The following is a 20615-nucleotide window of genomic DNA, read 5'->3' on the forward strand; positions in this document are numbered from 1 at the left end:
AGAGAGAGGCTCAAGGATAAGAGGAAATATCTCTTGCCTGCCACATAAGGAATATGTGGAATTCACTCCGAAGACGTGTGGTGATGGGTCACTCACACAGTTTTAATCAGACAAATTAGGCATCTCCATGGAAGAAAAGACCTTTGCAGCTGCCATTGTACTTAGGTCAAACAAAACCTCCATGATTAGAGGCACTTTACCTCTATAGGGTGGGGGCAGACAACAATTTTTACATCACCCTGACAACTCTCCATTTTTTTCTAGCCGGTTATTGCTCAAGAGAGAAGGCTGGATGGGATGGAATTAGAAGTGCCCCTTCTATGAGAAATGCTCACCGAACACAAGAAATTAAAAACAAACAAATCACAGGATGGGGTTTTTTGCCAGTTTTATTGAACCAATAACATTCCTACTGATAACAATGAAAGAAATTTCAGCAAGTATAAATGCTATACAGTTTTAACAAACCCCATTGTTCCGTACCTATAAATAGATTTTTTTTCCAAAACCTCATAAAAAGTGCAGATCTTATGAATTGCTGTTAACAGGTTAATATGCACACATAAATTCCTTTATTGAAAAATATTTGTCCCCACCCCACCCCGTCTCAGCTCAATAAAAAGTTCCTTCAGCGTCTGCTCAGATACAATTCAAGTTGAGTAACTAGAGAAGGAGGAGAGAATCACACAAACGGAGCCAGCTAGATTGGCTTATCTCAAAATCCGCCCATGCGAGGGAACTGCTTGTGCTAGTTCAAGTCTCTGTTCTGTCTGCACCAGGGCTCGAGGGCTGATTCTAAAATGGGATGGTGGTTGAGTCAGAAGATCTCACCTCCTGGATTTTGCACTCACCATCTTGTTCAAACATGGCACCTGCTTTGTACAGCCAGATAGCCCAGTTTAAACGAGTCTCTGAGTGTGGCGTGGGAGATCTTCTCTTTTGCCTCAGCCACCATGAAAAGCTAAAGCCTGGCCCAATTCAGACACTAGCAAAAGTGTGAAATGTGTGTGTGTGTGTGTGGCGGGGGAGATTAGAACCTCTAGGATTCACACAAGCACCTAAGGCACACTCCTGTGGCGAAACGCCCTCCTGTGGGTGCAGGAAAATGAGCTTCCTCCACAACAGTTCTCGTGTTGCTCCAGCCTGCATTTGTCCCAATGCGAAAGAGAACAAGTTATCACATTAGACAAGTTCTGCGTGGGCATGTACATTTCTGCCACCTTTCCGCTTTCATAGCGAAGAATACAGTAGACAGAGACAGAGGCAGTAAGCAAGCTGTGAATAAAACCTGCCCTACGAAGGCAGCCTCTCATTGGAGAATTCAGCGTATATGCACCCGGCAGGCAAAACAAAAGAGATTTCGCTTCAGCCTGCTTCCTCGCAGTTCATTCTAGGAAGGAGGGGAGCATGAATACATATAGGATAGGTTGGCCACAAGTTGCTGACACTCGCTTACAGACTCTGGACAGAACGCAGTTCACCAACAAGGAAAGAGGCCACCTCCCTTATGGACCACTGGACTAGACTAGCCAACTTAGTCTTACACCATGATTGTGGTCTTCCTGCAAGTCAGCGGGAACCCACACTTCATTTGCTTTCACACTTGCTTCTGCATCCCCGAAACCCATCTGACCAAGTGGTAGTATTTGTTTCTTGTGGGTTCAAGAGCTACATTTACGCTTCCATGTCAACCTTCCCCCTTCTGAACCCTGGTGTGCTAAAAAAGGCGTTCTTCTCATGTATGGTGAATCCCGTTAGTAGGGATAGTTCTAAGCGGCTATGGATTTATTGAGTCAGTTACTTTACTAAAAACAAAACAAAAATCAACATTTTGAAGCCTATAAACACATCACTTCTCTCGCCCCCCCCCCACTCGATACACGCACACAAACATACAGACCCCTGACATTATAAAGGGGTATGAATCCTAAACTGCATCGTTGATAAGCTTATTCTACTTACAGCCACAATGTAATACGTGCAACAGAGAGTGGGAGATCTTGAAGGATCTAACAGCCCACCTCTGTTTGGGACACAGCCCGAAGCTTCATAAATCTTTTTTTTTTATTTTTCAAGTTACAGTAACAAAGTACAGGACCACAAAGGCCTATCACAGCTTCTAAAAAGTACACTAGATTTGAAAAGGGGGGGGGGGAGTCGACAGAATAGAAGTGACGTCAATACTGATGAATTTTGGAGTAACTGAGGAGACCAGACAGACGTTGACAGCAGGCTACATGTACTGCTTTCGACCCTTGGGATCAATTCACGTGGCCCTTCGGCCTATGCGCAACAGGCCATTTGGGTTTCAGAACGGACTGTGCTGCGAAAGCAAGAGCCTTCTGTATTCTTGAGCGTTATTCTATTCCCCAGGAACTGGCAGAGGGATACAATCACCGAACCCCCTCTTGGGTGGTCAGGCTTTACAATGATGTCATTTCCCCCTAACAGTCAGGGCTATTTCAAATATAGCCCACGTGTGCTTGTGGGGATGGGGGGCACTGAAAAATAAATGGGCTTCCTGAAAGCTCCCGCTCAGCAAGCCAATTAAAAAGCTCTGCTGCCTTTCTTTAATGTACACAAGATAGCATGGGATAATAACACAGGAGCAGCCTTCAGGCTCCTTTTCTTAAATGGTGAGAGGGAGAGCCGGTGAGAAGGAAGAGGGCCAAACAAAAGTGCCCAGCCAGATTTTGGGCTCGTGACCATCTGGGTCACCTCCTTGCCATCTTCACGTGGAGCAGCCTAGGAATGGCTGCGTACCATGATGAGAGACGGTGTGTTATAGTGGGTAGAGTGCTGGCCTAGGTCCAAGCAGACCCAGATGCATAACGCCAGTCTTCTCCAAAGATGGCTGGGTAACCTTGGGGCCAGTCAAAAGCATCCCATCTCTCTCTCTCAGCCTAGCATACCTCAAAGGGCTGTGAGGATAAAACTGGGAGGAAAAGGAAAACCATCTACGCTGTCCTGAGCTCTACGGAGGAAAGGCAGGATAAAAATCCAATAAACCACGTGGAACGGACAACCGAAGGGGAGCACGGGAGGAAACAGACAACCTGCCTGACACATTCAAAATATTTAAAAGGCCACATATGTCTCCTACACAGCTACCTACAACTCACAGATCCCTGGGTTAGAAGTTAAAATTTTTGGCGTTCCTGTATGATGGATGACACGTGACACTGCCAGTTGCTGAGTCAGATCCTTAGCCTGTCAAGGTCAGCGTTGTCTACTTGGACCGGCAGCCGCTCTCTGGGGCCTCAGGCCGAGCTCTTTCACATCACCTCTACCTGATCTTTTCAGCTGGAGACTGAACCTGGGAATTCCCGCACACCAAGCGGATGCTCCATCACCGAGTCAGAGCCAAAACGGAACTGCAGATCTCCCCAACAGCGATCCTCAGCACTCTTCACAAGCTACAACATCCAGGATTCTTTGGGGGAAGCCACAACACTTAAGCTAGAACATAAGACCAACATATGCTTGTAGTGTAGAAATGCTCTGAGAACCAGAGCTTTAGTGAACGAGTGACAATGGTGACTACCTCTAATTGGAAGCGCGTTCCCACTGGTCTACTTAGAAGTCGCAGGAAAAGGGGTCTGAGGTTTGAGACAATAGTATGAAATAAGACACTAGTAAAATTGGGGGTTTCTACTACCCACACAAATCTAAGGTAAATAAACTCCGGCCTCTGTACAAAATATACCTGTTTGTAACTGACTGATACAGCAGGTCATTGTTTAGATAAAACGACAACAAAAAAGGCTGTAATCCATAACTCTGAATAGCCCCTAACATTTCAGCTAGAAGGGAACAGAGACTGCTTGGCTTGTAACTAAAAGGACTGCCTGCCTTGACCTTTTTTTTGTGCCTTGTAGCAAACATTTGTGGTTGGTGGCACCGTACATCCACCTCTCCAGCTGTCTTCTCTTGATGTAAGTCCAGTGGAAAATGGAGAGCCCCCGCTGATCTTCTGAGATGGAAGATCTACTAAGATCCCCACCTGGCAAGCCTGCCTTCACGTGAACCCTCACAGCACAAAATGTATCTGTCTTATGTGCTCCGCCATGTAACACAAAAGCACAGGTGTAAATATACCAGACCCTTTGAGAAGGAAAGTGAAGAGAACATAACCATTTTGCTGTAATCTGTTTGGTGAAGGGGAGAGCGGGTGGCATTCAGCCAGCAAAGAGGCTTTCGTCCAAATTTGCCCGCCACTCTGGGAATGGCTAAGAAGAAGAGGGGCGTGTAAAAAAAGAGAGAGAGATCTCCCCTGCGCCATCAGTCCTGCGACTGCTCTTTCAAACCCACAGTTCCCTTTCCTGCTTTGTACCTGCATCAAGCTCCTTCAGAGACCTCTTTTTAGAAAGCAGTACTTTCTTTTAAAGAAGGTTTTTTTGGGGGGGGGGGGAGTGGATTAAAAATATTGAAAGTTCTACGGCCTGTTTGGAAAAAAAAGTTCAGAATGACCCGGAAGCACAAAGTGTCACTTAACCTGCCCAAACCACACTGGTTGTAAAAGAAACTTAAGAACAGTTTCCAGTGACAGTGGACCAACAAATCTGTCAGATTTGGCTCCTTCCTTAACACTTGAAATCCTGCTCTTTTATGCCTCCAGACGTCCAAGGCTGGAAGAGTCTGGATGGGATGTCTTAACCACTCAAGACTTAACCACTCAAGACATCAATATTTCCTGCAGTAACTACAAATTAAACTTCCCTGGATGGATGGGAAGGCGGTATGGAGACCTGCACGGTTACTGTTAGACCAGAAAATGTTTTCTTTCAAGGTGCAACACAGCAGCTCCAGCAAAGGGTAAGGCTCCACCTAACGAAGAACTATTTGAACTACAAAGCTGGAAGAACACAAGACTTCCACAGCAGGTCATGCTTTATTCCAGTTGCAGGATTTGGGCTTTCAGGATGGACTGGCCAGCTACTTTAAAGAGCTCCAGAAGGCTGGATCCACAAACGTCACTGCAGACCAGAGAGCAACTTCATTCTAAACACCAACAGCAACGAAGGACAGCTGTGATTGGCTGCTCTGGCAGAGGTTCTCTCTGTGCTTCCCCCCTAGTCCTTCCTTTCCTGTATCGATATCCCACTGCACGCCTCTGAAGGGCCCTCAGTGTATCTACAAGTCAAAGTCCTGGACCCACAGATGTCACTAGCCAACAAGTTTCTCTTTTCCCTTGGATGGCAACTGACCACTGAGATGAGACTGAGCCCTGCAGGTCGCTTGCTGCCGACCCATCCTCTAAAACCGCACAAGGAAAGCGAAGAAAATACTCATGCTTACAGAAGAGCGACATGTCTCCAATGGCCCGTAGGCAATAAACGTTGATGCTTCACATTCACACGTGCTATTCTGTTTCCAAAAAACACATTTCTGCACATTTAAAACTTGGCACACTTAAGAGCTGAAAGGGGTACATTGAGCATAAGGTACAATCACATTTGCTTAGATGCCTACTCTGAATGTCAACATTTTCTAATAAAAAAATCACATTCTGCGTACATAAAGCTATATGCTAGATCAAGACAGTGTAGATGCTATACTCTGAATCACATGCCTCCTCACACACACACACAAACGGCTTTGGAACGTTCAAGTTTGCCGCTGTATTTCTAAGGACAACGTGAGCTGGTTCTCTAATGGCAGGTCCCAACCTAGAATGCCACGCGTGGATCTGGCACCATTTGAAATCAAGTTTCTGTTCATGGATTCTTTTTACAGATATATATATATGTCACAAAGAAATAAATATACTACGGTCTTTGAGATTTAAAGTCTAATTGTTCCTCACCAGATGATAACTCAGTTCAAATAAGGAATACAAGGACAACCAAAGGCACTAATGTTTCCACCGTTGGAACACCAACTTCTCTTAGAAAGAAAACCTTTTCAAAGCAAAGTTAAAGCAGTTCACAGTTGACTGACTGCAGCCAGCTAGATAAATAGATGAAGGGAGGCGTTTAGGTGCTTAAGGCCTCTCCTGCTTGCTGCACCCCTGCCCAAGACCCAACATGACCTGGCCGCTTCTCTACCCAGTGTTCAAACACACATCTAGAAGCTGGCTGGGAAAAGGGGTTCAAGGAGAAGGATCAAACACTCGTCTTTGCCCAACAATGACCTTCTCTCCTTCATCTCCTTCTGCCACTTTGCAGAGATGTAATGGGGTCCTGGATTTCTTGATCTGGATGTCTTGTCTTCCTCCCCAAATCCCAACTCCTCTGTAAAGCCACAATCCAGTCAAAGTCCCAGGATTTCCACGCAAGGGTTCCACTGCAACCAATGTGACTTATCAAGTGGCAGAAGGCAGGAGGATCCTAACACAGACAGCCAAACAGTATTGCTCTTTTCTAACTAGAACTTGCACAAATTACTTGTGTGGACAGCAGCTGCACACTGTCTCCCAAATGTGGAGGACGAAAAGGAGGAGGAGGAAGAGGAGGAAGGGCAAATGCATGTGCAGCAGGGTAAATGGAACTGCTACATCCCAAACCATTCTTCAAAGCAGTCAGCTTTGGCTGGATTGTGCGCAAAGCTTCTACAAATTCCACCCCCATTAAGTTAGCAACCATTTATGTTCTGCAAGGACATACTGATAATTCATTCACATGGTTTCTTCTACTGATATTTATTTATTTATTTATTTACTGATATAGCTTCACTGAAGGCTTAAAGTTGCTCTTTCCCTGGGAATTGGAGATTCGTGAGGCTAGGGGTCTCTTAAACAGAGAAAACTCTCAGGGCTCTTCAAGTTACAGTTCCTAGAATTCTTTAGGAGGTGGCCGCGGCTGTCCAACTGGTATAAGCCAACAGCACAGACATATCTTTAGAAGTTTCCATGCAAAAATTTTTACAATTTCAATTGCAGCAGGAAACACTGAACAATGATTTCAACACTTAAAAACAACCATCACACTGTCGCAATTATTAGACAAAAGAAGAGAGTAGTAAAAAGAAATCCAAATTCATCTCCCCAAACCCTTGGCCATAGTTTTAATTCGGAAGGACTTTCTCATAAAACACAACCATTATGGTAAAAAAATTTGCCTTCTGTAGCTCATTGGAACAAGGGTGGGGGGGAACCCCGTTCTATTAATTTCAGACATGTATCAAAGCACTGACCTGGATGATCAAGGCTAGCCTGATCTCAACAGGTCTTGGAAGCTAAGCAGGGTCGGCCCCTGGTTAGTAATTGGATGGGAGACCACCCAAAAAGTTCAGAGTCATTGTGCAGAGGCAGGCAAAGGCTCACTGTTGATCTCTCGCCTTGAAAACCCCGAAGGGGGTTGGTCGCCATAAGTTGGCTGTGACTTGACAGCACTTTACTCACACACACAAAATCAAACTGATGTCAATCTCGGGGGGGAGGGCGGGAACCCCAAACCATTCATTTGGCACAATCCAACAGAAGTTATTTACAACTACGTTTGATTGAAAACTGCATTATTTAGGTTTGGGTTTATGTTTAGAGCGAGTAACAAAAGCCCTTCAGAAAAGAAGGCTAAAATGTCCCCAGCTGGCTATTTCCTCATGCCCTGCTTGTGGGCTTTGGACACGCCGTTATTGGCAGTGTAATGCAGGACTGGAGGGACATTTGGTCCAACCCAGCAGGGCTCTTCTTCTGGATTTCAGAGTTATAACTATACGCAAGGTTTGCTGGGCTGAAGTCATTCTGACCCCAAAGGAATGCAGCTGCCACTACCAAGTCTTGGAGCGAACCTCTCACATAATAGCAGTTACCAAGTCCTAGCAGTTTTTCAGCATCTCTTCAGGCACTTTGCTGAATCATTTTACGCAACATAAAGCTATGAAAACTCTGGCATTTTGTGCTCGGGGTAAGGGGGGGGCGCAGCGTAATCAAGCAACACAAAGCAGTTTAAAAATGTGCCCTGTCGGCAGCTCATTTTCCAGCCCCCTGCCCAAATCCAAAATATCAGTAGTCAACAGGAACAATCTATCTTCCCCTGCAGTTGCACATCGAGTTCAATTTTTATGGAGCTTGCATGGAACTCCTCTACTGGAGGAAATTGAGCATGCGCATACAAGACATTATCTGAGCGGATACTTAAGACAGACTAGCCACGTCAGAAGTGTTCAAAGCAAGATTTAAAAATGGCAGACAAGTCACAGGCAGTAACAACATTTAGGAATAGAAAGCCATTTCTTCGCTGCTGTTTCAAACGGGACCCTTCCACAGTTACTCAGGAAGGGAAAAGCCAGCCTGCTGTTCCTTATTTCACTTCCTTTGCTCACTCACATCAGAGACGCATGATTCACGGCTTTTAGATCATTAACAAACGTTCAGAAGCAGGAGAAAATTGCAGGGAAGAAAACAGCTAAAAGCTTAAATGCCGATGAAATTTATCCTTGAATTAAACTAAAAACAATCACACAAAGAAACCAGTGATCGAGAAAGAAGTGGCCACGATTCAGCGAAAAAGCGCGTGCTTCGTACGGAAAAAAGGTTCCAGTTTCAAACATTTGTCACCTGCAGTTCAGAAGTTCTCAACACGCAGGGTTCCAAAAAATACTTGTTCAAGACCTTGGAGCCATACAGCCAAACCACAGCAGACAGCCCTGGGCAACAGAGATTGATGGTCCAGATTAGTATAAGGTCTTGTATGTTCAATTGACCTCATTGTTTATGTTTCACATGCACAAGGTGCTGGGTTCAGTCTCTGCCACCTCCATTTTCAAGGATCTCAGGCAGCAGGGAGAGAGGAAAGCCTCTGGAGATACCCTCTCAAAGTTAGAATGGATCCCAGTGGACTACATGGAACAATGATCCAACAGTACTGGAACTCTTTAATCTATGATCATGTCTGGTTCATTTTTTGTTTGATCAGTTGACAAGTGTTGAATTTGCAAATGCCACACAACCACCTGTTTTGGGCAGCGGGTTGGACTTTATGACCTTGCAGGCCCCTTTGAGCAATACGTTTCTATAATTCTAATCTCCAAAGCCAGTGAAGTTTGATCTACATTTTCGGGGAAGTTTTTTTAAAGGTTTTCAACAAAAAAGGAAAATATATCCAGGCTAAGCTGGTTTGCAGATGGGGAAGCAAGTTCCCTTCAAAGGTCGTCCAGGAAAACAAAATTCAGGCAAGAGAGAAGGCCACTGCTGAACCAGCGTGTTCAGTTGAAATGGATGCGGTTAAAAAACCTCTCGTACATTCAGACAAGCAAGTATTTGAATGCTGGGTGCCAGCGGCACCTTATGAATTTGCAGCAGACCCTTTCACATTACAAAAGCTGCAGAGGGCAGTGGTGTCCGCTTGCACACAACCTCCGAACGGCAGCAATACAAAGTGTCATAGGAAACTTGAAGAATAAACCAGTTGAAAATAAAGTCCATACCAGATCAGGAAAACTGCATTAAAACAGGCTGAAAAGAATATCATGGGGGAGGGGAAGAGTGCGGCAATTCTTTGCTGGATTCAATTCACATGAAATGAAGATAGTCGGGGATGAGGGAGAAAGATAAACTGCCAAAGAGAATCCAAGGCAAGAGAGGACACTGCATGAATTAAACATTTTTTTTAAAGTATAGGGTTTGTGAGCAATACTCCAGCTGGAAACAACTTAAGAACTGGTGTTCCTCACTATTATCTTTGCTACCATTAGTAATGTTAAGCATCAAGGGGGGAAAAAAAAGAAAGATATAGAATATCATTGCACGTTTACAGCTGCTGGAAACGCAGCTTCAGCTTTGACACTAGAGAATCAAATAACCCGATGCTACACCACAAGTAGCTTTCGCTACGCATCTGTTTGGAAGCTTTATTCACACGCTTGCAACGATGCTTCAGGTCAAGTGACGTGTTATGGCACGGAGAGCATAGAGGAGCTCGGCTTGCATGCGAGCCTCCATGAGAAGCAGGTTGACGTGGACCTGTCGGACAAACAAAGCAAAGGTTAACGTTCTGAGCCACCTATTCACTGCTTGCGGGCATCAGCCATCAAGGGGTGACTTGCCTGCATGGACAGATCTTTGGAGCACTGTGGAGCACAGAAGTTCCGTATTGCCCCCTGTCACTCACATGCAATGGCATTCAGGAACATCTGTCGGCAATCTTTTTTTAAAAAGACCCAGCAGCTCCACATTTTGTGGAAGTGAGATGCAGCAACCCAGAATTTTCTCTCTCAATAGCTCTGTTGTACAGGACTTTAAGACGTTCTATGAATGTCTGCTTTGCTTATGGATATGGAAGCTTTCCTCCACAACAATGGAATTAGGTTGGTTGTTTGCACAGATAAGAGTATGCAGCTGTGCGTCTGATGATCAGACACTTACCTTCTCTGAGTGCTTGAACTGGCGCCAGTAACTGTCATACATGCGCTTGGTAGCTCTTTCTGGGTAGCAGGTCACCGTCTTAATGTAAACCTTCAAGTTCCGTTCCAGTAACTGATTAACTTCTCCATAATCATAGTCATCATACCTAAGCAAAATTAAGACAGCCTCAATCTAATTTTCGGGAGCACACTTGGCCTCAAAGGGATTTTTCTTCACAGCGCAAGCTGTAAGAAGTTGTTGCCTACATAAATCTGAATTACAAATCTCATGAAACAGACACAGGTGTGCTCTATTAAACTTTTTCAATAGAATATCAAACCAGTTTGAAAATTGCTGACTTTCACGTTGCTCTTGGGGTTGAAAATACATGACTGCCAGGGCCCTTGCATCATGGGAGTGAGGGGCGGGAATGAATCCCAGATGCCATGTCCCTTTGAACAGCAGCTCATAGGAGTGCTGAAGAAAATTGTGCAGATGAGCTGGTGAAGAAACACACTGACGTGTTCACTTACATTCAAAAATTGCCTAGGAGTAGGATATTATTCACACTGAAAATACTGTTAAGGTTTTATCGTGGGGTGAGGGGGGTGGGGAGAGTAGTATAGCACTACCCAACTAGCCCTTCTTCTCCACCTGCAAGAAGAGCTACTGGAAATGTTCAGCAGGCATGGAGATCCTATCTGGCATTAAGCCTGGCTCCCAATACCATGATCCCTCGCTCCATTCTCCCATGTTTGGCAAGGCATGAGCACAGGACTCCAAAGTCGCATCCAGACGCTCCTTTAAACATTTAGATTAACATGTGCATGAACCTGGCTTCCGTCAGGGCTGAAGTACAAGCCCGGCTCTTTTCAGCTGGTGCGAAGCACAATGAAGCCCTCGTGCTTTAAGACTAAGGCTCATTCCGCACATGCAGAATAATGCACTTTCAAACTGCTTTCAGTGCTCTTTGAAGCTGTGCAGAATAGCAAAATCCACTTGCAAACAGTTGTGAAAGTGGTTTGAAAATGCATTATTTTGCATGGGCGGAAGGGGCCTCAGTGCAGCTTATCCAAGATACACATACGCAAGCATTCATGTCAACCACAGTTACTCTGTTACCGACCCCCTCCCCGCCCAGCCTGGATTCTTGACCGGGACTGCTTTGGATCCCAATGAGTGGAAAACAGATCAAGTTTGGTTGAGACAGGTGCCTGCATTTGCATGTCACAGATACCTGGAGTTTGTTTTCAGACCACCATTCTACATGGTGTTTTTACATTAATACTCTTCGTTACTCTCCATCGGCCCTTGCTTCAGGTAGTTCATATTAGGAGTATAGGCTACTAGGAGTTGTTAGCAAGTAGCTAATTGTTGTTAATTTTGTACTTGTGAATTAGTCAGTTTCCCCTGTGTAGTTATTCTTTTGTACACTGCTAGGTGTAGAGGTAGGAGTAGTCAAATCCTTTAACTAGGTAGTTTTGTTAGGTTTTTGCAGCAGTATAGTTTAATGTGGGGTAGTCTCAGTTATTGCTAACAATTTCATTACACTGTTTAATATATTGCTTGTTGCTGCATTAGTTGATTGTTATGTATTATTTGTGGAGTTAACGTATTGATGCATTGGAAACATATGGTTGTAAATGTATCAATATATTTTGATTTAATTGTTATACTGTTATTCTGATGTTTTTGATTATTGCTATGTAGTTATGCATTACTGCCAATGTATTGACTTATGATTAATGTCGTGGATATCATGGATTTAGTGGTATACATTAATGTGTTGCAAATTCTGCTGTTACTGAATGTGTTATCGAAGGTGCTGCTGTTATCGAATGTGCTGCAAATGCTGCTGTTACCGAAATTGTTTAGTTCGAAATGTTAAGTCGCCATCTGTAATCTGGTTCTATTTTAGTTCTATGTAATTTATCATTGTTATATTGGTATCATGTATCTGTTTATTATGTTGTTAGCCGCCCTGAGCCCTTCGGGGATAGGGCAGGGTATAAATATAACGTGAAATGAAATGTAAGTGAAATCGTGTTCTGTGTGAGAGAGCAGGGGGGAGAGGAGGGACCAAACACGGGTGAGCAGGTTTTTCATTAATGGTGGTTAAAAGGGGTTGCTTCAGTGCAGCCTAACAGTTAAGCTAAATGTTCAGGAGCAGACCAAGAACCTGTGCTGTTGAACAGCCGGGTACTGTTATACAGTACAGCCGGGTACAGTCAGGTACAGTGTTGTAGTGGTCAAGCAGGGCCCAATATGTGCAACAGACAATCACTCAGCTGAGTTTTGTTTCCCCCTCAAATCCTTTTCTCTGGTATGAGGCAAGAATTGGCATACAGCGCCACCATGCCTAGCTTGGCCCTGAGTCAAGCAGGCTCGCCCAGTCTTACTGGCTCTTCGACCCCTGCTCTGTTCAACATGCAGTCATTTAATTAACCAATGGGGGAGTGGAAATAGTCTGCAAAGTACTCCATCTTGCTGATCTGTGCTGACTTCTGGTTTTAAAATAGACCAAAGATGCTCAATCGTTAACATGGAAATGACATTCACACTAGTTCTCTTACTTCAGGGCTGGATTTCTAATTTTACTGGGTACAGTAAAGTCAAGCTACTCGGGTTATTTTGATGTTGTGTCTCTCTGCCCACTCATACTTCCAATGCTGTGAGAGCAGCTTATTCTGTTCGATATATGCAGCAGGCCAAAAGGGACCCCTAAATACATACATCAGCTAGCTCAGTTTGGTCACGTACCTGATTCCAAACATACAGTGAACATAATTAAATAAAGCTCTTCTCAGCATGGTTGTGTCAACATCTTCATGTGTAGCCATAGTGTTGTAGGTGAGGTTGTAGACCATGCGAAACTTCTCATCCAAGAGATGCCCAATGTCAGAATAAAGTCTGTTCACAAGGGAAAAGCCATGATTTTCCCAGGTATAGTCCTAAAAAAGAAAAGACCATGGGTATGTTTGCCTGGGCATTGTCTGGGCTCTCCTACAGAATGATTTTTGAAGGCATATAACTCAGTTCTGTACTCCTGGGTTCCTACAAGTACTCTGTTTGGTTTCTCCACCTAAGGTCAATGTCAGTAAACATACCTGGGCCCGGAATGTTGGTAGATGTTCTTCTCCCCGCCTGGCAAAGTCTTTGTACCCAAAATTAGGATCTTCAATGTAGCGGGAAACGTCGGCTATGGAAAGTATTTCATCATCAAATGCTAGGAAAGAAAAGTATGTAGGGTACTGAGTGCGTGCTTTTCATTATTAATGGAGGCTATTAAGGGGCTTCATCTGTTTTCAGGTGCTCACATTTCACTTTTCAGTTGCAAACAAAAATATAGCTGAGGGCTCGTCTCTGCTTCTCCCTTCTTTCAAAGGCAGATAGGCCATTCTTGAACTACCATCCTTAGCACTACGGTGGGGAGGTCAAATGCACTAATTAAAAAAATACAGCCATTCCTCATCCTTTAAATTAGAGCCATCTGGATTTCAGCAAGACAAATGAGGGCAAAGAGCCATAATGCAGCCAACAAAACCATTACTAAGCAAAGGCCAACTGCTCTGTTTCCTCACCTCCCACCTGGCTCCCAAAATTATCAGCTAGCTAAACTGCTGTAAAGTTGGCAATAGGTGGCCTCAGAGTTCCATCTTGGCTTGCTTCGAGGTGCCCTGACAAGGGTGGGTTGGGAAACCTGCAATGTCTCTGCCACTAACACCTTTAAAAACCCTCTGCTAATCCAAGAATCACAAGGGATGCTTTTGTCTTTCTTTCTTTTTTGGCTCATTAGCCAATCAAAACACAATTCTGCATGGGAAGAAACCTGCTTGTCAACTGTCTAAACAGGGGTTCACTGCAGTTTTTTTAAAAAATTCAAATTGTTGAGCCTAGACTTGAATCTTAGTTTTTTTTAAATTGATCCCTGTAACCTTTTATGGTTCACTTAGAGGGAGATCAGCGCCAGTGTTTTAAAACAAAACTGGGCTCTGATTCCAGTGCTGAGGGGCGAAATATTTCACTTGAAGCATCTTGGAATCTTTTAACCAAGTTCTGCCACTTAAGGACCCTTTAGTCGTATAGATGCTGGCACTTTTCTTCTTGAAAGTATGTAAAAGTGAGCTATGCGAGGGATGAGGCATGGCCTGCTGCCTTTGGGAGGGCTGCTTTCGAAAAGCATTCCCAATCCCCGTTCAAACCCAGCAGAATGTTGCTGCTTGCTTTTCAAGTTAGCTATTGTGGCCTGGCTCTGCCGCAGCTCATAAGTATTTGTGACTGAGGAGACACCCATAAGAACATAAGAGCATAAGAACAAGCCAACTGGATCAGACCAGAGTCCATCTAGTCCAGCTCTCTGCTACTCGCAGTGGGTCACCAGGTGCCTTTGGGAGCTCACATGCAGGATGTGAAAGCAATGGCCTTCTGCGGCTGTTGCTCCCGAGCACCTGGACTATTAAGGCATTTGCAATCTCAGATCAAAGAGGATCAAGATTGGTAGCCATAAATCGACTTCTCCTCCATAAATCTGTCCAAGCCCCTTTTAAAGCTAAAACAGTTTTAAAACAAAACTGGGCTCTGATTCCAGTGCTGATGGGCGAAATATTTCACTTGAAGCATCTTTGAATCTTTTAACCAAGTTCTGCCACTTAAGGACCCTTTAGTCCTTAAAGGGCAGTTCAGAAATCGATGGTTTAACATGGCTCAATTAATAATTAGAAATCAGTCCAGAGACTGGCTTTCTACTGGACTGCCTTCCTCCTCTGAAACTACTGAAATTAATGGGTTTCACACAACTGACCTTGTATCAAGAATGAATGGGGAATATATGAAAAGGCAACTTTAAAAGAACACAGGACTCTACTGAGGAAATGCTCGAAATCAGGAGTGTCAAATCCAAATCTCCAAATAAAGCAGATGCCTCAAATCCCAACCAACAATATTTTACTCGACAGTCTCCCTGAATTAGATGCTAAATTCTACTGCATACAGCATCATTTGAAATGCCACATTCCACCCGCAACATTTGCTTCACCACCCCCTGAAACCCAGAGGAGTAGACATTCCCACAGTGGAAAAGCCAACTATAAAAACAACTGGATGGCTACTCACCCTACCATGCACCTGCCTTGAAAACAGTTCAGTCACCTGTATCAAATATGGCAGAGATGCCACAGGCCACACTGAAGACACCTGAAAAGGGACTTCTGTTTGGCCGCCCTGCTCCAAGAGCTGATTAACACACCCAATAAATCCCTGGGGGGAGCCTTGTGACTCAGTCACATCAGGCTACAGAAGAACACCTGAATGTTCTCTAATACCCAAACGTGCAGCTTTTAAAAATCCGCACATCACAGAAACCTAGGTGAATCTTTCTCCCTAAGGGTTATCCCCCTGCCTTATGTTTTTTTTTAATTCAGGAGGATATTCAAACAAGCAGGCTCCATCAACAACCTGAAGCAGGACCATCCCAGGAAGGCTGAACCATGGAGATGCCTTACATCTCATCTCTGCAAACAAAGAGCACAGAGGGAGAACTACTTTGTTTTCTTTTAATCCTTTTTCATTCAATTCAGCTCTGGCTCTTGAGAGATGCTTCTGAATGCTGAACAGAAAAGGACCCACAAGAAAACAGACTGGGAGGAGTACCTTCACTGAAGACTAGGAGGCTCTCTGTCTTCTCCTTTTCAAAGCGAGTGTCCATTTCCTCCTGGGAGGCCTCCTCGTCCTCCTTCTCCTCCTGCAGCCTTCTCATCCTATTCATCAGAGCCTCCAGTTCACTTAAAGAATCCGAGATCTGCAACAGAGTGCAAGTTACGAGGAGTGCAATAGGTTGGAAGAGTGAACACTTCTGAAGTTGCTGATTTTGATCAAACTAAAGAAAGCCTTGCTCTTTCTTACATTCCATATGTTGCATATGTATGTCTGTGTGGTGCTACTTTGATTACGAACTTAAAATAATACAGACAAGTGTGGACAAAAGAGGCAGAGAAAGATAGAAACACACCAACAAGAAAGCCTTTCCCTGTTTCCCCAGGGAAAATTCATACCAAAGTTTATGCCATATACCCAGCTCTGGGCTAAAATGTGGAGTTGTTCAAAGAAAAGTCTGCAGCCTGCTTCTTATGCACAATACGATATATTTTTCATTAATTTTCAAAATGGTTTTCCATTTTGTATTTTCCATTTTCATATTATTTGTTCTACTGATGCCAAAGAGGGAAGAAGATCCTGCAGGGGGCAGCAAACTCTAGCTAGACAGGCCTGTAGGGCCTGTATTTTTTTCCCCAAAGGGGCTTCTCTCCTTGTTTGTCTGCAGAATGGTTCTCTTAGGCTTTTTGTCTAGGACAGCCCAGGACTTTCTTTCAGCCGTTCAGGCAGCGTGGTTTATCTCTTCTCTTTCCTGTGCAGTTGTTAGTTCCCAAATACAGTTTTCTGATTCTTTAATGAGTTCAGTGACCCGAGTGCTGCACAGGCATCCTACCAACACGATACACTCGCAGGTTGTTGCTTTTTCTTTTTTTAAAGGAAAGCAAAGATTCTTGGGAGGCAAAGCAGTATTCAGTGTAGAACATATGTGCCTTTGTGTATTTCTCAACAACTGGCTAAACTCACTAACCTGTTGAGATCCCAAATCACATGTTTCTATCACCCTTCCATCATGGAGTTCACACAGTTCTCCCCATGTGAGGATTGGTTGGGCCAAGAAAGCATGGCTGACTCAGTTACCCAGCATGTTTCATGCCCACATGAAGATTTTGAGCCAAAGGTGCCCTTGAGCTTAGACTAATACCCTTGACTAACAGTTGTCCAGTACCACTCTCAAGTTCTGTCCTTACAAGTACAAATTCCTGCAGGCTCCCCCCCCCCCACCCCCGCCATACTGCATGATTTCTAAAGGAATGGACAATTAAAGGCAACAGGGACACATACCCTTCAAATGTGAGTGGTCCCAAATGGGCCTCCGTCAAACAGCATTCCACCCAAAGGCATGTGTTGAAAACTTGCACAAATTTAAGGGTGTACCTTGTGTCTGCTGCAGGATTCCTAGCAACTTCAAAGTTGCCTTTGAAAGAAAGTTACTTCTAGGTTTTTAAAAGAATTCAACTCCTGAGAACTTTTTTGCGGGGAGCGGGACTTTAACAGCACAAATGGGCACGTACGCAAAATGATGTTACCCACCGCAAATCTCTGAAGTTAGAAGAGTTTCTTAAAATTGTTGGCTTTCACGGCCGGGATCAACCAGCTGTTCTGGGTCTTCCAGGATGCATGGCTGTCTCTGGTCATTTTAGTTCGCAACATTTCGTCCCCATCTATAGCTGGCATTTTCAGAGGCATGTCATCTTACCATGACACGCCTCTGAAGATGCCAGCCATAGATGTGGACGAAGCATTAGGAGGCAAACTACCAGACCACGGCCACGCAGCCCAGAAAACTCACAATAGCCAGTTTTTGAAATATTGATAGGATCAGAAAAAACTTCAACAGGGAGCTTCCACCCTGTTCACTGTGCTGAGTCACTCAATATCATGGAGCAAAAGAGAGCTCAGCAAGAAACTCCTACATCCCAGAATGCCCCTGTGCCCAGTGGGCCACCTGAGCAAGCTAGGCTATAAATGCTTCGAGTAGAGTCATTGCCTGGGAAATACACAAAGGCACATATTTTAGGTTGAACTTGCTTGTGCCGCTCCCTATTCTAGTTCCTTATGTATCTGATTTATACACTCCCTCCCTCCCCAGTGGGTGCCCAACATGGCTTACAGCATTTCTCTATCCTCCATTTTGTTTTGGCCACATTGTAGCCCTGCCTCTCCTTCTACAATACCACTGGCTTCTCAGCTTAGTCCCAGTTCTACAACTGATTTGCCTTGGGATGGACTTTTCTTTAGATCTGCCCCAGCACTTCAGAGTTCAATCCCATGACTAATGAACACACTGGAAACTAATATTTGAACTACAAAGAGGATTTTAAAAAAAAAATAGGCCTGAAAACTGTAGTGGACAAGAACAGAAAAAGCAAGCCTGGCTGCACTAACCCCAAAGTTGTTGCTGGTGAGGGACGCATTTTCGATGTTGTTGTCATTGGCAAGATCACAGACACAGAAGCTGTTAACTGATACGAGCCTGTACCCGTTCGAAGTATTGAGATCCCGCTCTGGATTGATGCCGCTACCAAAGACAAAACTTGCCAAGGCGTGATAGTGTGCCAAGAGGACCACAGCGTGCACCAGTTCAGGAAGAGACCAATTATTTTCCCCCGTCTTGACAAGTTTCTGAAACGAAAACAAGAAAAGGCGCACACACACACGTATTTCCACATCAGATGCAAACACTGGAAGGAGAGACTGCTACAGGGGGGGGGGGAGGGGGAGGATGGGGGCCACAGCTGCTGTCTCTTTAGAATTTCTGATAGGGATAGCTGGGAAGATCGGAGCTGAACTGTACTAGGAAGGAAGCGTGATACAGTTTTTGCTGATTAAGTTGTACATTACTGCCCTTTGTTTAAAGACAAAAGCAGAGGGCCTTCATGCTTCCCCCGAGTTTTTCAGAGTTCTTGCCCCAGGAAAATTTGCCTGGCATCATTATTATTTATGTGACAGGCTAAGACCATCACACTCACCCGAGTTTTCACAGAGATTCATGTTTCATGGGTTCTGTATCGCTGACACAAAGAATGTACCCCACACTCCTCTTTCTCTGTAGTCTCCCTAGCTTCCTTTAGCAATATGTCGTCCAGTCACTTCCCCCAACCCCCGTCTGATTTCCTGCTTCTTATTTAAGGGAATTCTAACTATTTTTCTTCATCTTTTAACAGTGCATTCTTCATTCTTTTTTCACCTATCTTAACCCTATTTCCCGGAACCTTGTTCACCTCATTTGGGCAATATTTCTACTTGTTTAAAATAATGGCTGTTACTGGTTTCTCTGGTTTTGCACATTAACCACAAGGGATGGGTCTAAGGGCCTCACTTTGATTCACAGGAGTCAAGGGCAGAACTACACATTACACACAAATGCATATAAGCAGTACCACCCTGTCTCTTTTTTAAAAAAAATGAAAATCTACCTCAAAGAGGATGGCTGGAATCTGTGGAGTGTGGGGTACATCTGAGAGCAACATTCTTGATTCTCCTTGATCTGAGGTTACAAATGCCTTAGCAGACCAGGTGCTCAGGAGCAGCAGCAGCAGCAGAAGGCCACTGCTTTCACATCCTGCACGTGAGCTCCCAAAGGCACCTGGTGGGCCACTGCGAGTAGCAGAGTGCTGGACTAGATGGACTCTGGTCTGATCCAGCAGGCTTGTTCTTATGTTCTCCTCTGACAGCTGCCTTATCTCTGGATTCACCATGAACAGATAGTGACAAAAAGGAGGTATCCAGTCATGAGATCCTTGACTTGAACCCCCCAGTTTAACTCTCCAAAAGCAATGTTTACACATAATCAAGCATTTCAGCTTCGTTTCCAGATACTCCCAATAAAATACCTGGATGTGCTCTTTTGTAACTAGCCAGGGTCGATGTGCAAGAAGCTTGTTGATTTCATTCAGATTCTTCAGTCTTTGGGGAACGTATTCCAAGCCATTCAGCCACTCAGGTATCCCTCCGGTCTTCAAAAACTCATCCACATGCATGTTTATTAGGTAGAAACACTGATGCCGGGCAGCAGCCTGGAGTTGGAAACACAGAAGCAGGTAAGATGTAGGCAGCAAATTTAAAGTCGCACATGTTTCTTGCTATAGAGAAAGTGGGGGTGGGGGCAACAGGCCTAAGGAGTAAGAAGGTGTTGGATCATGCATGCAGACCAAAACATGTCCGGCTGGCCTCCACTAGGGCCAGGGCCTTTACAGTCCTGCCCCCCCTCTGGTGGAACAGGCTCCTTAGAGAGACCAGGGCCCTGCAAAACGGACCTGTTCCACCAGGCCAGTCGGGCTGCAAGTGGTTACATCGTCTTGGCCTCCGGTGAGCTTGGGGTGAGTGTGGGATTTTATCGCCATCCAAACTGTTCTGGATCTTACTCTGGTTTTAGATTATTTCGTTCTGATTTTAATAATAATTATTCTAGGGAACTGACTTATAGTTTTATTATGTTGTAAGCTGCCCTGAGCCCTTTGGGGGAGGGCGGCCAATAAGTCGAAAATATAAACACACACACACACACACACACACACACACACACACACAAGCAAGTCTACAACAATTCTAGTTTTTTTCTTCTCTGACAGGAAGATAAACTGCATACGGACAATTCATGTGCATACAAAATTACAAAAAAAATGGCATTATATAGATTGGCAAGCACAGTACAGAAGCAACAACCGCTGACATAGCA

The 20615-nt window shown here is 44.5% G+C and overlaps 1 protein-coding gene across 1 annotated transcript in view; it reads right to left on the bottom strand.

Annotated features, from left to right (window-relative positions):
* Positions 1-371: 371 nt before the first annotated feature.
* Positions 372-20615, bottom strand: part of SESN3 (sestrin 3) — a 72309-nt gene continuing 52065 nt past the window's right edge. The window contains exons 4-10 of the mRNA XM_048492374.1: positions 19771-19953; positions 18323-18559; positions 15935-16082; positions 13393-13511; positions 13046-13236; positions 10307-10451; positions 372-9904 (exon numbers count right to left, since the gene is read on the bottom strand). Of these exons, the coding sequence (XP_048348331.1) occupies positions 9818-9904; positions 10307-10451; positions 13046-13236; positions 13393-13511; positions 15935-16082; positions 18323-18559; positions 19771-19953 (1110 nt within the window). The 3' untranslated portion in view covers positions 372-9817. The remainder of the gene's footprint in view (positions 9905-10306; positions 10452-13045; positions 13237-13392; positions 13512-15934; positions 16083-18322; positions 18560-19770; positions 19954-20615) is intronic.

Source organism: Sphaerodactylus townsendi, linkage group LG04 (assembly GCF_021028975.2).
Source record: "Sphaerodactylus townsendi isolate TG3544 linkage group LG04, MPM_Stown_v2.3, whole genome shotgun sequence".
Lineage (NCBI taxonomy): Eukaryota > Metazoa > Chordata > Lepidosauria > Squamata > Sphaerodactylidae > Sphaerodactylus > Sphaerodactylus townsendi.